This window comes from Odocoileus virginianus, chromosome 2, assembly GCF_023699985.2.
Source record: "Odocoileus virginianus isolate 20LAN1187 ecotype Illinois chromosome 2, Ovbor_1.2, whole genome shotgun sequence".
Lineage (NCBI taxonomy): Eukaryota > Metazoa > Chordata > Mammalia > Artiodactyla > Cervidae > Odocoileus > Odocoileus virginianus.
Genome location: NC_069675.1, coordinates 82,651,542 through 82,667,277, shown reverse-complemented (window position 1 = coordinate 82,667,277; position 15,736 = coordinate 82,651,542). Strand labels below are relative to the sequence as shown.

The 15,736-nt window shown below is 45.8% G+C and overlaps 1 protein-coding gene across 6 annotated transcripts in view; it reads left to right on the top strand.

Annotated features, from left to right (window-relative positions):
* Positions 1 to 15,736, top strand: part of ATP6V1C2 (ATPase H+ transporting V1 subunit C2) — a 93,208-nt gene that overhangs the window by 26,332 nt on the left and 51,140 nt on the right. For 3 of the 6 annotated variants that reach the window (XM_070451692.1, XM_070451676.1, XM_070451684.1), the window contains exons 2-3: positions 3,905 to 4,059; positions 6,571 to 6,638. In XM_070451692.1, coding sequence (XP_070307793.1) covers positions 3,931 to 4,059; positions 6,571 to 6,638 — 197 coding nt within the window. In that variant the 5' untranslated portion in view covers positions 3,905 to 3,930. Of the gene's footprint in view, positions 1 to 2,545; positions 2,614 to 2,697; positions 2,886 to 3,904; positions 4,060 to 6,570; positions 6,639 to 15,736 lie in introns of those variants that run through there. The other 3 variants (XM_020883181.2, XM_020883179.2, XM_070451666.1) reach the window with 3 other exon arrangements.

Below are 15,736 nucleotides of genomic sequence, written 5' to 3'. Positions count from 1 at the left end.
GAGTGATCTCACTTTATAGGGAAACAGGAGAATAACACCTCGATTCAAAATGGATAAGTACATATAGTGTCTTGAAAACTGCAAATTAAAAAGCCCTGGGGCAAGACAGTTGTTTCTGTCTATCTCAGTCTCTCTCTCTTCTTTTTTCTTTAAGATGTAAGTTGTTCAGCAAGATCTTTTTATTTGCCTTTGAAATCAAATGTATCTGACTCAAGTTCCAGTGTGGTGAATTAGTGATAACATAGACTGATTAATTTATTTTTATCTTTAAAAAGCAATCCACAGCAGGATGCCAAACTTTATGTATAACATGTAATCTCAGTCATGTCCTAAAGCCCATATTTGTATATATGAATATACATTTAAAAAAAATAAGAGGCAATTTGAACATTAACAGTGGTTATTTTTAAATTGTGGAAATATAGCCTTCAAACTCTAGAGCCTGTACTCTGCAACAAGAGAAGCCATGGCAATGAGAAGCCCAAGCACCACAACCAAGGATAGACCCCACTCTCTGTAACTAGAGAAAACCTTCAAAGCAACGAAGACCCAGCACAGCCAACAATAACTAAATAATTAAGTGGTTTTTTTTAAAAAAAAGATGCGAAAGACCAGAAAGATCGCAGATTCTGAGTAAGATGAGCAAGACTACAGTCCTTATTCTTTTCTTAATCAGATGTCCTAGAGTTAATTCGTGTCAGACTTTTATTTCACCAAAAAAGAGGAAATCAGATTTATAAAAAGAAAAGGATTCACAAGCAAAGTTGGGGACACTTCTAAACACGTTGCCCAATCTGAACAAGGAAGGATGGGAAAACCTGGACTGAGATGGAAAGCACAGGTTCTCACGGTGAGGACCCAGGCCTGCCTGCAGGCTTTCTGGGAGCATCAGAAGGACATGGGATTTGGATCAGAGGCCTGAGTTCCACTTACAGCATTGCCAATTATCAATCATGTGACACCAGCAATCTGTGGGCATTGATGCTGTTCATAAAAGAGGTCTGCTTCCAGCTCTGTGTGTTAGTTGTTCAGTCACGGCCAACTCTTTGCAGCATCATGGACTGAAGCCCACCAGGCTCCTCTGTCCATGGGATTCTCCAGGGAAGAATACTGGAGTGGATTGCCATTCCCTTCTCCAGGGGATTTTTCTGACCCAGCAACCAAATCCAAGTCTTTTGTATTGCAAGCAGATTCTTTGCTGTCTGAGCCGGAAGCCTGACTCTAGGGATCTGTCTTCCTTGGCTGGGAAGAATGGCATTCCAGATAAAGTCCAAAATACGAGACCCCACGTCAGTGTCCAACCAGGCCACTCCTTCCTTGGAATTGCCACTTAACCATCCTGCACACACTGGGTTTCCTCATCCTTGGTTTCAGGTGTCCTCCCTCGGGAGGGAGTGTCGCAAGGACTGACTAATGTGCTCGCGTGTCCCAATCACGATGATGCAGTGGACAGCTGCAGGGAGTTCCGACCTGCCATTCCCAGCTCCACAATAGGATTGCAGGGCCATCCTGCCGTGACCTTAAAAGTCACCTTTCCGTCCTGCATCTGGGGTTCTTACGCTTTAGGCTTCTTTCCAGAGGTCTGAGAGCATTCCCTGTAGCAGGTGGCCAGTCTGGCTAACTTCATGCGGCGAGGGGGAGTCCACGCTCAGGGACGCAGCTGAAACTTCTTCAACAACCTCTCCCTCCTAAAAAATAATTTAGAGATTTTAATCTTTCCCAGAAACCACTGAAAATATCATCCACGAAGAAGGATGCACTAAAGTTTCCTCCTAGCCTCCAGAGAAAATGAATTCTTAGAGGTGTGTGTGTGTGTGTGTGTGTGTGTGTGTGTTTCTTTTCTTTAAACACACACACGTTAATTTCTGGGGGGGGGGGTTCCCTCTCTTGTTTTCAAATAGCACGGATTGTGAGCTCAAGCCGCGGTGCTACGCGGTAGTTTTATTGATAAATTCCTCCTATAGTCACCGCGATTACAAAGGCGGTCAAGTCCGGTGGGCGCGCCCTGGAGAGTTTCCTTGGCAACCGAGGGCAAGCTCACGCCCACGTCCAGAGGAAGACTGTTCCTCTGCGCAGGTGAGTGAGTGTTCCAAAACATAAATGAACCTGTCCTGGCGCTTTCCACAGGTCAGTTCTGTCTGTTGGTGATCCCCCTTGAGACCCGGTTCCCGGTTGCTGTCCAAGGATGGAGTAGAGGGTGGAGAGACGCGAGGAGGGCAGGTGTCCGGGTCCCCAGCGCCTTCCTTGTTTCTCTCGGTCGTCCGCTCTGCTCCGTCGCGGGGTTGGGACCCCCGTCTGATGCTCTCCAGAATTCCTCCGGTCCCCAGCCCAAGCCAATCGGGGTTCGGGGATCTGGCCAAGAGGCGAAGGGAACGGATCCGCCGCCCCCTCGTGCGGCACGGTGGCCCCAGCTGCCCCGCGCCCCCGGTCCCGGCGGCTGCAGCGGGAGGCGGGCTGCCGGTATGCAAATACCCGGCGGGGCGGGAGCCGCCTCCCGCTCGAATAAAAGCTCGGGGCGGGAAGCGGCGCAGAAGCCGCTGCCTCCCGGGAGCCGGCCGTGCGCTCTGGCCCCGCGCCCGCCCGCTGCCTTCCCGCGCGGCCCGTGGGCTCCCGGTAAGGACGCGCGGCGGCTCGGGGACCCGAGGCGGCTCGGGGAGAGGGCGCGCGTCGCGACCCGGGGGACCAGAGCGAGCTGCCCGCGTCCCCTTGGTCCCCGCTCCTCGACCCACGCGCGCCCTCCACGAGCTTCCTCCGTGGGAACCCGGAGCCGGCTCCTCTGCTGCGCCCTCCCAGGGGCCGGGGCAGGTGGCATCTCCTCGGGGCCAGTTTGTCCCTAGGCCATCAGCGATCGAAAGCGAAAGGAACTGCGTTCGGTGTGCGCGAGGGTAGGAGGGGTGAAGATTGTCTCGGAGTGGAGGGAGACGGGGGTCGACCAGAACGACGGGACTTGCACGATGGCACTCTGGCTATTATTATCCTGGGGTTTTTTGTGACCATCCGGGGAGCTGCTTTGGGAGGCGATGGAAGGGAAGAATAAGCCGAGGGGAAAAAGGTGTGGGTGTGTACACGTTTGAATGAACAGAACGAATCGACTTTAGACGCTGGACAGAAACTTCCAACCAGACTCAGCATGTTACCCACCTCTGCAGAGATGACACCTAGTCTTGTGGGAAAATGACTTTAATAGCCCCCTCTCTTTCCCTCCCCTGCCCCAACCTTAGTTTACAAAAAGAGAGGTTTTTCTAAGTCTTTTTTTTTTTTCTTCCGTATTTATTTGGCTGCACTGGGTCTTAGATGCAGCATGTGGGATCTAGTTCACCAAGTCCCTGCCCTACCCCACCCTGCATTGGGAGCGTGAATCTTAGTCATTGGACCACCAGAGAAAGTCCCTTGAAGTCTTTTAAAATTAGCATCAATCTCAAGGTTGGTCAGTTGAGATCTGGGTTTGCCCAGGCTGCCCTTTGTGGAAGTGCCTCCTCTCTGGTTCCTGCATCCCGGCACACACACAGTCCCAGGAGAGGGAGAAAAATAGTCCAGGATGTGCCCAAACCCAGGCTACTGTCCCCTGCTTTGTGATATCCCATGTGGGTCTTTCTCTGGAATAGGAGAGACAGAAACCTCAGTCCTCCTCCTCCTCCCCTCAAAACCAGTTAGAATTACCCGAGGGAAGGAGGATATTTGGGAGTCTTTGTGAAGACCCGAGGGCTTTCCAGGTGGAGATAAGCCTGGGACACTTGGCTGTCCTTGGAGCCATAGAATCTGAACTGGAAGGTCAGAGAAGGAATGGGAAGTGGGAAAAGCGGAGAAGATTAATTTTGAGGGAAGGGAGTGGTGAAGAGGTAGAGATATTTGACACTTGTTTCCTCCTGTTTCTGTTTGTGTGTGTTGCTGTGGTTCTGGTTAGTAGCTGGATCAAAGAAGACTGGAAACATGTCGGAGTTTTGGTTAATTTCTGCCCCCGGAGATAAGGAAAATTTACAAGCCCTGGAGAGGATGAACACAGTTACCTCCAAGTCCAACCTGTCTTATAACACCAAATTCACAATTCCTGACTTCAAGGTACAATTTCCTGGGGAGGAGGAAGGAGGTCATGGGCTGGGGTGGGTGTCTTCTGGAAAGCCAAGGAGAAAAAATATGTCAAAGGCACCAACACTGGGGTTCAGCCTGGGTGTGAGGCTGGACAGGGGGTTCCAGATGGGACTGGCCTGGGTGGGGGCTTCATGAATACTCCCAAATGACCTGTGGTAACTGTGGACACAGAGCCACAGACAGAATGAGCAGGAGACGGGATGTGGCTAGCAGTGTGTTCAAAAGGTGGAAAGGGTGCCTTACACACTTGGGTCCTCAGGAGTTGTTCTCAGATCCTTTCTGTCTTCAACATCTAAGAAAACCAACATGGTTTAAATGTGCAAGCTTGGAGATGTTCATCCTTGATTGCTTTCTTGGGCTGGGAACAGGATAGGCAATCCAGCATCCCTCTGGTTCTGGTGGAGAGAGAAGGAAGGATGTTCACTGATAACTACGTAGATGGCGGAAAGAGATTTTAAAATGAAACAGACATGACATAGGAGCAAGATATGTGAAATCTTTAAAAAAAATTTGGTAATCCTTTAAAAATTTATTTATTTGGCTATGCTGTGGGATCTTTAGCGAACTCTTCAGTTCAGTCGCTCAATCATGTCCAACTCTTTGCGAACCCCATGGACTGCAGCACGCCAGGCCTCCCTGTCCATCACCAACTCCCGGAGTTTACTCAGACTCATGTCCATTGAGTCAGTGATGGCATCCAACCATCTCATCCTCTGTTGTCCCCTTCTCCTCCCGCCTTCAGTCTTTCCCAGCATTAGGGTCTTTTTCAAATGAGCAAACTCTTAGTTGTGGCAAATGGGATCTTAGTTCCATGATCAAGGACTGAACCCAGGCCCACTGCACTGGGAGCGTGGAGTCTTAGCCATTGGACTACCAGGGAAGTCCCTGTAGTCTTCTTAACTTCAAAAAAAGTAGACTGTTTGCCATCTTTCCTCCAGGAGAAGAAGCATAAGGCAGTCTTTCTGCCCTACAAATATCTCTTGGGGTCTGGAGTGGGTGTGTGCTAACAGTCAGTCCTGTCCGACTCTTTGCAACCCCATGAACTGTAGCCTACCAGGCAAGAATACTGGAGTGGGTTGCCATGTCCTCCTCCAGGGGATCTTCCCAACCCGGGGATCACACCTGCATCTCTTATGTCTCCTGCATTGGCAGGTGGTTCTTTACCACTAGTGCCACCTGGGAAGCCCCAGGTTCTGGAGGGATGTCGCTAAGCGCCCAGAGGCAGTTCTTCTGGTGAATTGCTATATAATCCTCTTTTAAACCTCTGTTTGCCTCTCTGGCAAAAGAGCTGCATCGTTGTTGTTGAGACTACTGCATTTGCCAGAGTTTATGGACAGGGACACTGGAGGCCTGTACACAACTTTAAGTGCATCATCACCACTCCCACATTATAGATCAGGACGGGCTGTGAGGAAGGAAACTGGGGCTGTGGAACTGGTAAGCAGCAACACTGGCTTCTGAGCTCATTTCTTGCTGATTTTTCCAGCCTGCTGTTGTTTGTCCATGGTCACATATGTGAAGCTTAGTAAATGAAGCATCCACTCATTGCTTACTCACTACATGTGAGGCATTGTATTAGCCCAAGGGTACAAAGATTTAAAAAAGACATGACTTCTGCCTAAAGTTACTTAAAATCAAGTCCTCTGAAAAGGAATAACACTTCTAGGAATATCCAGGGTTCATGGTTTCCTAATTACTTCTCAGTGTCTGATGGGTGGTTGATGATGTGAGAACAAACTTTTTCCTTCTGATTCTGTGAGTAGACAATATGATTTTGGACACGGTAGCAATTTCCACATGAAGAAACAGGTCATCATAAGTAACCTATCCTGAAAAGAAAAGGACTTTACTAAATGAGAGCTGGAGGAAAAGCTGGGCTTGCCCCAGAAAGGTCATTGTTAATAACAGCAGAGAGGGCCAGACAGAAGGCTTGGCCGTAGTAACTTGGAGGAGAAAGGCTTTCAGAAATGGTAACTTCCTCGATTGGCTTTTTGTCACATCTTTTCCTCAGCTCTCAGGATTAATCCCCTGAAGAGCAAACTGTCCTTCTCTTTTTCTGTCGTTTCTTTTTAAATTTTATCCCACTCAGTTATGTGGGATCTTAGTTCCTCAACCAGGGTTCAAACCTGCGCCCCCAGCATTGAAAGTGTGGAGTCTTAAGCACTGGACTGCTTGGGGAGCCCCGTAGACTGCCATTCTTAGAGGAAAGTGAGCTGAGGCCAGACCAGGACACATAATCACTCCTGCCTGTGGCTGAAATGACAGTTTATCCACTTGGCCAAAAAATAAAATAATAGTAATAACAATAATATTCCCAAATCCACTGGTTTCTCTTGAGAGCCCATCTCGGTTTCCAGTCTGACCATTGACCAAGGAAAACTAAGTCAAGGTGGAAGTTAGAGAATTCCCTGCCCTGAAAGGGCACTGTCCCACCCCCTTGCTACAAAGTCCGAGCCCCTAACTTCTCTCCCATCTTTCTAGGTGGGGACCTTGGATTCCCTTGTCGGCCTCTCTGATGAGCTGGCGAAGCTCGATATCTTTGCTGAAAGGTAAAATATTTCTTATTTACTACATACAAGTGAGAATGTGCCAGTGTTGTCAGAAGACACAGTGCTTTTGCTTTGGCTGGCCCCGGACGTCCCAGGAAGAGCCGGGTGGGTCTTCGTGAGGGTGCAGGAGACCTTGAGGAGATTTGCTTGCTCAGGCAGCATGTTTTTTAGGGGGCTGCCCTTCAGAAGACTATGGAATAAGGTGCTGAAACACTTAGAAAAATATGATGCAGCTTACCCCCGCCAAAAGCTTTTCAGTTTTTTTTTTTGTTTGGTTTTGTTTTTGTGGGAACATACGCGCATGCACATCATTAAAAATTCAAATTACAAAGAAAGGCTGTCCAGTAAAATCTGCTTTCTTCTCACCTGTTTTCCAGTTTCCTGTCCCCTTGTTTTCCCTCTTTTAAGGCAATGTTATTATAATTTTTAGGAAAGCCTTCCAGAGACAGTCTGTACCTGTACCAATAAATATGAGCATATTCTTAAGAATAATTTTATACAAATGATAGCATATATCTTGCACCTTGTACCCCTGCCCTGAAACCCATTTCTTAGGGATAGTTTCATGTCAGCCCATAATTGTAAAACACTGGCTATATTACCTTGACTAAATGTAACCTAATTTATTTGAATTTTCCTATTGATGGACATTTAAGTTTTCTAGTGTTCTGTTATTACAAACAATGCTGTAATGACTGTCCTTTTTTGTGCTTCTTTGTGCCCATGTAGGAGTGGGATAATTATTTTAGAGCCTTAAAATCATTGATTTTAAAAAATTATTACAAATCTGGTACATAATCATTGGGAAATATTTATAGATCATTATTGCTGTTAATTCACTAAGTGACATACACCTCTTTTCGACCCCATGGACTGTAGTTCTCTGTCCATGGGATTCACACATTTTACGTGCTTTTCCCTTCATATGTTATACTTTGGATCTCACCATTATTAATCCACTGTAATGTTACACCATATGAATTTGCCATAATTTATCTTTTAGGTAGATTTTAAATAATAATACTATCTTGTCTTGGTGTATATGAAACTCTGTGGTTTAACAACTGTTTGCACTTGGTTCTAAGAAAAGTACAGATGAAATAGGTGACAAAGAGTCTTCAGGGGCCAGGGCATACACCTACCACTCTGCATGTCCAGGGGAGACCAGGTTTTGGCTGCTTGATCCTCTGTAGAGGGTTTCCTTTTTTTTTTTTTTTTTTTTTTGCTTGTGCTGGGTCTTCATTGCTGCGTGGGCTTTTCTCTACTTGCAGCTAGTTGTGTTTATTCTCTAGTTGCAGTGCAAGGCCTTCTCATTGCAGTGGCTTCTCTTGTTTCAGAGCACAGGCTTCTTCAGTATTTGCAGCGGGTAGGCTCGGTACTTGTGACATAGGGGCTTAGTTGCTCCCAGGCATGTGGGATCTTCCTGAGGCAGGGATCAAACCCATGCCTCCAGCATTGGCAGGTGGATTCTTTACCACTGAGCCACCCACGGTTGCCTATTTTCAGGGACTGTGGACATGTGCTTTTATTACCTTCTCAGGGGAATGGTGATTTGGATGCTGAGGCCTTTTCTGATTCATTTTAATGGAAATTGTAGATCTAGGATTTCTAGTGATCATACTAGAGGTTTCTGATCTGCAGCTTGGTGCCATGAGCTAGAAATTACATTTTCTGTGTTCCACTTGCTGTTCAGCCACCCATCACCTAAGAATAAAAAGAAGCCCTTTGTTAGTAACATCTTGCTCTGCGTGGGATGTTGGAGTGACCACATAAAGGCAATCCTAATCATCAAGTAATTTGTAGCTCACAGTCCTCGAGAAAGAAAACCTTCACCTTCCTAATCTGTAAAATGGGATAGTAGTGATCATCTCTGTGCTTTCAGGGAAGAGTGAAGGGGAGTCAAATCATGTTGAATCAAGAATGATCAAATCCCAGGACATGGTCTAAGAATCACTGACATCCAAGAAACAAGTGGGTTGGTCCCTTAATATCAGCTCCTTTCAAAGGCTGCTCCACCCCATGGGGAGGTGGGTCTAACAGATACCGAGGAGCCTAGCCTGCAATCCTGGACTGGTGATGCCTTTTCTTGGCAGCCCTGACAAACAGCAGGATGCTATGCAGTGAAGGTGCAGCAGCATTGGCCTAAGAAGAGTAAATTGTTAACAAAAAAAAAGAAAAAGTGTGAATTTTTCCTAGGCCTGCTGTAGAAATGACAACTAGTCAATGTTTTAATTTTTCTGGACCTTTCTTTGCTACCAGTTTTCTTCCTTAAAAAGGTGCATGTCCTTAACCTCTTCCTTATTCACCAGAGCCCTTTCTATCTCTCATAAAATTCTGTGATCTTAGATTATTATCACTTCCACTTTCCTTTTTTGTTTGTTTTTTGGTTTGGTTTTTTTCAGTAGTCCTGTGCCTATTGGTTACACAAATTACTTTTGTTTAAGAAAATAATGAGCAAGGCAGATTAAGGCTGTAATTGTGAAACAGCACCTGAATGAATTAAAGGGTTTTTTTTTTTTTTAATATATAAACAGAGTGAGGTATGGCAGAATGAAAATCACTGTGCCTTGTATTTTTTTCTTTGTGGGTGCATATTCCCAAGAGCCTTCCTATCAGGAGAAGAAAAGTGGTATGGACTGAACACCCTGAAATTCTTATTTTTAGCATTCATCCAGTCTAGAGGTCAGATAACTTTTGTTTGGGGATTAATGCTGGAGCTTGGGGTAAAATAATGGGAAACACTGATAAAATACAGAGATCAGCTTCAGTTAGAAGGACGCAAGTGTTATTAGATAAATAAAGGCTAGCCGGGAATGTAACCCAGGCAGCATGAACCCGTCAGCACTGCTTCTGGTTAGGAGAGCAGAGAAGGATCTGGAGTTTTCAAGGTATATTGTTTCCACCTCCTTTTATTATTTATTTACCTGGGGCACTAGAGTGTTTTTCCGTGTAGCTAGAAGGCAGTTTTTGCTTGCTTACTGGAGCCTTCCTTTTATTTTTGATTGACTGCCCCATACCGTCTTTGGTAATTTACCCTGTGTTTACATTTTGATTCACGAACATTTGAGAAACCAAATGATTTTTCCTTGAAAAGAGCCCTCCCTCCCTCCTCCTCCTTTTTTTTTTCCTTCTATGTTTGAGTTCTCAGTATCTTAGCTTGTTTTGTGGTGCTGGTTAAAATATTACATTTCACTGGCCCTTGGGCTGTCAGACGCACCTCGTGAGTTTCTTTGGTGCTTTGGTGACTGTCACCTGCCCCTGAGAGCATTACCTGGCCTGTGGAGTCACTGGTGGATTTTCTTTAACCATGTGGTTCTGTGAAGCTGACTGCGGGCTGGCTGATGAAAGATTCCATGTCTGAGTGTGGATGTCTGTTTAGTGATGCGGGTCTCAGAGAGTCAGCTCTTCAAAGGGCACTCTAGAGACAAGCAAAATATGCTACCCAAGCTTCTCTTCTCTGCCCCTGCCAGAATATCAGGTCAAGATTATCTGCATTGATGCAGCTTAGATACACTGGACAAATATCAGCTGAATGCCTGTTTATGCTTTCTGGAGTCCTCAGGGCTTGGTCGTACTGCTGCATGTGAGCCGACTTCCTGCTCCCTGGAATGACTAGCCTTCCCCACATCCTACTCTCCCTGTTATTGCCTGTTTCCCCCCTTTCAGCTCCCCCAGACTCTTCTCCCAACCTCAGCCCCCACCTTCAGACTCTTAGTATTGGGCTGGCCAAAAAATTCATTTGGGTTTTTCTGTGAGATGGTACAGAAAAACACGAATGAGCTTCTTGGCCAACCCAATGCCACTGAGCACACCTTCATAACACCTTCCATGGTGCCCTTGTATATTTTCTTGTGGCATCATTGGAAGACTGTCTTCCCAGCTAGACTGTAAGCTCCTGAAAACCCGCTGAATGAATGAACAGAAGAAAGAATCCTGGAATATTAGAGCTGACCAGGTCTTTAGAGATCTAATCTAACTCTTTCATATTCCAGATGAGGAAACATGCCCAGACAGAAGCTTCTGGAAAAAACTGGGTGGGCTGGGGGAGTAGAGGGGAATAGACCTTTGATCCAAATTCAACAGTTCGCCCATTAATGGTCAGTCTGTTGATCTCTGCCTTGTTGTTGTTTAGTCACTAAGTCGTGTCCAACTCTTTGCGACCCCATGAACTGTAGCCTGCCAGACTGCTCTGTCCATGGAATTTTTCAGGCAAGAATACTGGAGTGGGTTGCCATTTCCTTCTCTAGGGGATCTTCCCAGTCCAGGGATTGAACCCTCATCTCTTAGGTCTCCTGCATTGATAGGCAGGTTTTTTACCACTAGCGCCACCTGGGAAGCCCAGAGCTGAAGGCAGTGCTTCTCAAACAGACACGTGAGTCCCCTGGGGATCTTGACAAAATGCAGAATCCAACTCAGCATGTCTGGGCTGAGCCTGGGATTCTGCATTTTTTCGCAGCTCCCCAGTGATACTGGTACTGCTGGAGACCACCCTTGGTGCAGCACGGTTGAACAGGGGCTCTCAGAGTGTCGTGTGGGTCAGAATCACATGGAAGATTTGTTAAAACATGGATTTCTGGGCTCCCCTTCCAGAATTTCTGATTCAGTAGCTGTGATGCCGGACCTCAGAATCTGCATTTCTACAAGTTCTCAGATGATGCTGATGCAGCTGGCCTCGGTGCTAAAACTGAGAACTGCTTCTTTAAATGGTGACGGGATGATCCGTTTCTGCAAAGTTTAAAATACGTCACTCTGAGGTATTGGGGCTTGCTGCACTTTTAGGAGTAGTTCTGTTCCTCCAAATTTCCAGGATTCTCGAGTTTCCTCTTTGGGAGAAGTGTATCAATTTTGGTAATTTTCATTTTTCCTCAAAAATAATCCACATTGTTGACTTTTCCAAGTTATTTGTGTATAATCAGCTATTTTTGTTTTGTGATTGTCTCTGCTTAATTTCTCTTTATCTATCTCTGTTTTTTGGTGTTTTTGTTTGATAAGGCTATCCAACAGTTTACCTATCTCACTCTTTAAGAGAAGCAGCTTTTTTTCCTCAATTTTTAAAAATCAACCTTACACTCTTACAATTTCTAATTTTCACATTTCTGCATTTATCTTCATTCCTTTCTCTTGCTTTGTTTGTTTTCTTGCTCTTTTCTGCAAACATAACTGGGTTATGTGCTGCATTCATTTATGTTCTTTTTGTTTCATTCTGTGATGTTTAAGGCAATGGATTTTTCTCGACATATTCCATAACTGTTGGCATGTGGAATTTTCATTATCGATTTTTTTCTGTGTTCTGCAAGTTTTTTAACCTTTATACAATTTCTAGACTGTCGAGTTTTTTTGTTGTTTCTGTTTTTGTTTTGTACTTTTGTTGCTTTGTTGTTAGAGAATAAAAAAAAAGAGATAAGTGCTATTTCTATCTTTGGAAATTTGACGTTTTCTTTGCTGCTTTTTCTACGTTTTATATGGGGGCCTATATGGATGCCTTATACGGATGTAGTCTCTAGTTTTCCTTGTATAGAGTTGATATTTATCTGTTGGTGCAACAGCATCAATGATTTCCATGTCTGCTGTGTCCATGTTTCTAATCTTGATGCACTTTGCTACTCTTATTGCTGAATCACAAAGGTCTGTGATGGTTATGACTCCCTGTAATGTTCTCTGGTGCTTCTGTTACATTGTTCTGGTCTTGAGTCCCCAGAGAAGTGTCTCGGGATGCTGCTGGTTGTAACTTCCCTGTTTTGCTAGGCACCATGCTTTGATTACCTGTTGTATGCCAGGCACTGTGTTAGGTGCCTTCCATTTCCCTGGTGGCTCAGTGGTAAAGGATCTGCCTACCAATGCAGGAGATGCAGGTTCCCTTGCTGGGTTGAGAAGATGCCTTGAAGAAGGAAATGACAACCCACTCCAGTGTTCCTGCCTGGAGAATCCCATGGACAGAGGAGCCTAGTGTCCATGGGGTCGCGAGAGTCAGACATGACTTAGCAACTGAACCATCATCGCCATTTCTCTGTTTCCTCATGAGATCCTCACCATGTTCTAGATGAGAACCCTGATGTTCTCAGAGTTAAGCCGCTTAGCTGATGAGCATCGGGCCTTCACCCGGTCAATCTGCTTCTCTCTGTTCGGGGCAGATGGCGGTTAACTTCTTCCTTTCCTGCCCTGGCTCAGTCCCCTCCATCAGGTCCTGCTGGTACAGTCGCTGCTTTGAAAGCCCCCCAGCCAGCTCCCAGCAGCTCTCACCAAACCAGAAGTCACCTGCAGGGAAGGAGGGTTGTTGATTTCTGTGCAGGATGCGAGCGCCAGCCTCAAGCAACACTGTGAAACTCACAGGGTGACTCTCTGGAGGGGAAATTTAGCATCAGGTCCTTTCATTTTAGATCCAGGCCAGCTCCTGGGAACCACAACGCTACTGTCCTCCAGACCTCAGCCTGGCCCTGTCCACATCACACTCTTTACGAGACTTGTTTTCAGGGGCTTCAAGGGCAGCTTTAAATGGCTCTTTTTTGGGCACTGGCTTCATGTCATTCTCGATGGACGGCTTATATGTATTCTTTCTCCTCTTCTGTGGTCTCTCCCACCTCAGTCAAAGGCTCCTGGGATCCAGGCACCTGTGTTCAAGCAAATAGTCTGGGCATCTCGTTTCTGACCATCCCCTTGAGACCCCAGCGAGGACTGAGCCCCAAACCTCCCAAACGTGTCCACTCCTCTGCCTTCCTCCAGTTCACCTTCAACCCCTTCTGTATTTTTGCAACAATCCCCTGATATGTCTCCTGCTCGCTTTTCATCACTGCCCACACAGCAGCCCCAGTTATCTTTTTTAAAAAACAGTATCATGTGACTTTTTTGCTGGAAGACCCCTCGTGGTTTTCCAGTGCCCGCAGTAGGAAACACATACACTTGACTCTGGCTCCCAGACCCCTAACTATCGGGTCCTAGGTGTCCCCTTCAAGGCTCACTGGCCCAATCACCTCCCATGATGCTGGTTCCATCTGGGTCTTGCACAACCTGTTCCCTGAGCCTACAAGGCCCCCACCTGCCGCCCCACATTGAAGGTGGGGGCCCCTGTCCTCTCAGTTAGAATGTCAGCTTCTCCAGAGGCCAAGTCCCTGTAGGTCCCTTATTTTAATTCTCTGCCTTCCACGTGTGCGTGCATGCTGTCGCTTCAGTCATGCCAGACTCTGTGCAACCCCATGGACTGTAGCTCACTAGACTCCTCTGTCTGTGGGATTCTGCAGGCAAGGATACTGGAACGGGTTGCTGTTTCCTCCTCCAGGGGATCTTCCTGATCTGGGGACCGAACGGGCATCTCTTACATCTCCTGCATTGGTAAACAGGTTCTTTGCCACTAGCGCCACCTGGGAAGCACTCCTTGTTTGTGTGTCTAATGGAATATCTTCTCTAAGGAAACAGGGCGGTATTTCTGTGTGCATCTCCTAGAGTGGAGCCTGGTGCAGAGCTGGTGCTGATCAATATTTACTGGGTACACGTCCATCTCACAGTAGTGGGCCATCTCTTCTAGCACTTGTTCTATCCCCTGGGGAACCTAAAAAATTCATGGGTCCTGGGGCACCTCCTCCAGGGATGCTGATTGGGTTTGTCTGGGGTAGGACCTAGGAATCTGCATTTTAAGGAGGTACTCAGTGTGATCCTGAGTCAGGTGGGCTTCTGACTTTGAGGACTTACGTTATCAATAGCACTTATATGGCTATTAGCCCATTGAATCCTAATGTACTTCTAGGAAGTATTAAGGCCAGGGATTCTAAATTTATGTTTAAAAGATAAAATATCTTTTAATATAAATGTAGATATTTATATTTAAAACAACCTTTATAACAAGGTTGTTTTTGTTTTCTGAACAAGTAATACATTCACATGTATCAAAGACAAAACAATATAAAAGGTTTTACATGAGAAATTTCCCTTACACCTTACCCATCCAACCCCTCCCCAACCCCTGCTTAGGAAGCCACTTGTATGAATTGCTTGAATACATTTTTAAAAAATATTTATTTATTTATTTGGCTGCACTAGGTCTTAATTGTAGCATATGGGATCTTCAGTCTTCATTGCAGCATACAGGATTTTTTAGTTGCAGCATGTGGGATCTATTTCCCTGACCAAGTCTCAAACCGGGGCCCCCTGCATCATGAGTGCAGAGTCTTAGCCAGTGGACCACCAGGGAAGTCCCTTGGATACATTTTTGATGCTTCTTTATGCAAGTAGAGGTAAATTCCAGCATATATTTTTATTTCTTCCCTTTTCAAATACAATGGAGAAGGAAATGGCAACTGACTCTAGTATTCTTTTTTTTTTTTTTCATTTATTTTTATTAGTTGGAGGCTAATTACTTTACAATATTGTAGTGGTTTTTGCCATACATTGACATGAATCAGCCATGGATTTACATGTGTTCCCCATCCTGAACCCCCCTCCCACCTCCCTCCCCATCCCATCCCTTTGGGTCTTCCCAGTGCACCAGCCCCGAGCACATGTCTCATGCATCCAACCTGGACTGGCGATCTGTTTCACACTTGATAATATACATGTTTCGATGCTGTTCTCTCAGATCATTCCACCCTTGCCTTCTCCCATAGAGTCCAAAAGTCTGTTCTATACAGCTGTGTCTCTTTTTCTGTCTTGCATATAGGGTTATCGTTACCATCTTTCTAAATTACATATATATGCATTAGTATACTGTATTGGTGTTTATCTTTCTGGTTTACTTCACTCTGTATAATGGGCTCCAGTTTTATCCATCTCATTAGAACTGATTCAAATGTATTCTTTTTAATGGCTGAGTAATATTCCATGGTGTATATGTACCATAACTTTCTTATCCATTCATCTGCTGATGGGCATCTAGGTTGCTTCCACGTCCTGGCTATTATAAACAGTGCTGCGATGAACATTGGGGTACACGTGTCTCCTTCAGTTCTGGTTTCCTTGGTGTGTATGCCCAGGAGTGGGATTGCTGGGTCATATGGCAGTTCTATTTCCAGTTTTTTAAGAAATCTCCACACTGTTCTCCATAGTGGCTGTACTAGTTTACATTCCCACCAACAGTGTAAGAGGGTTCCCTTTTCTCCACACCCTCTCCA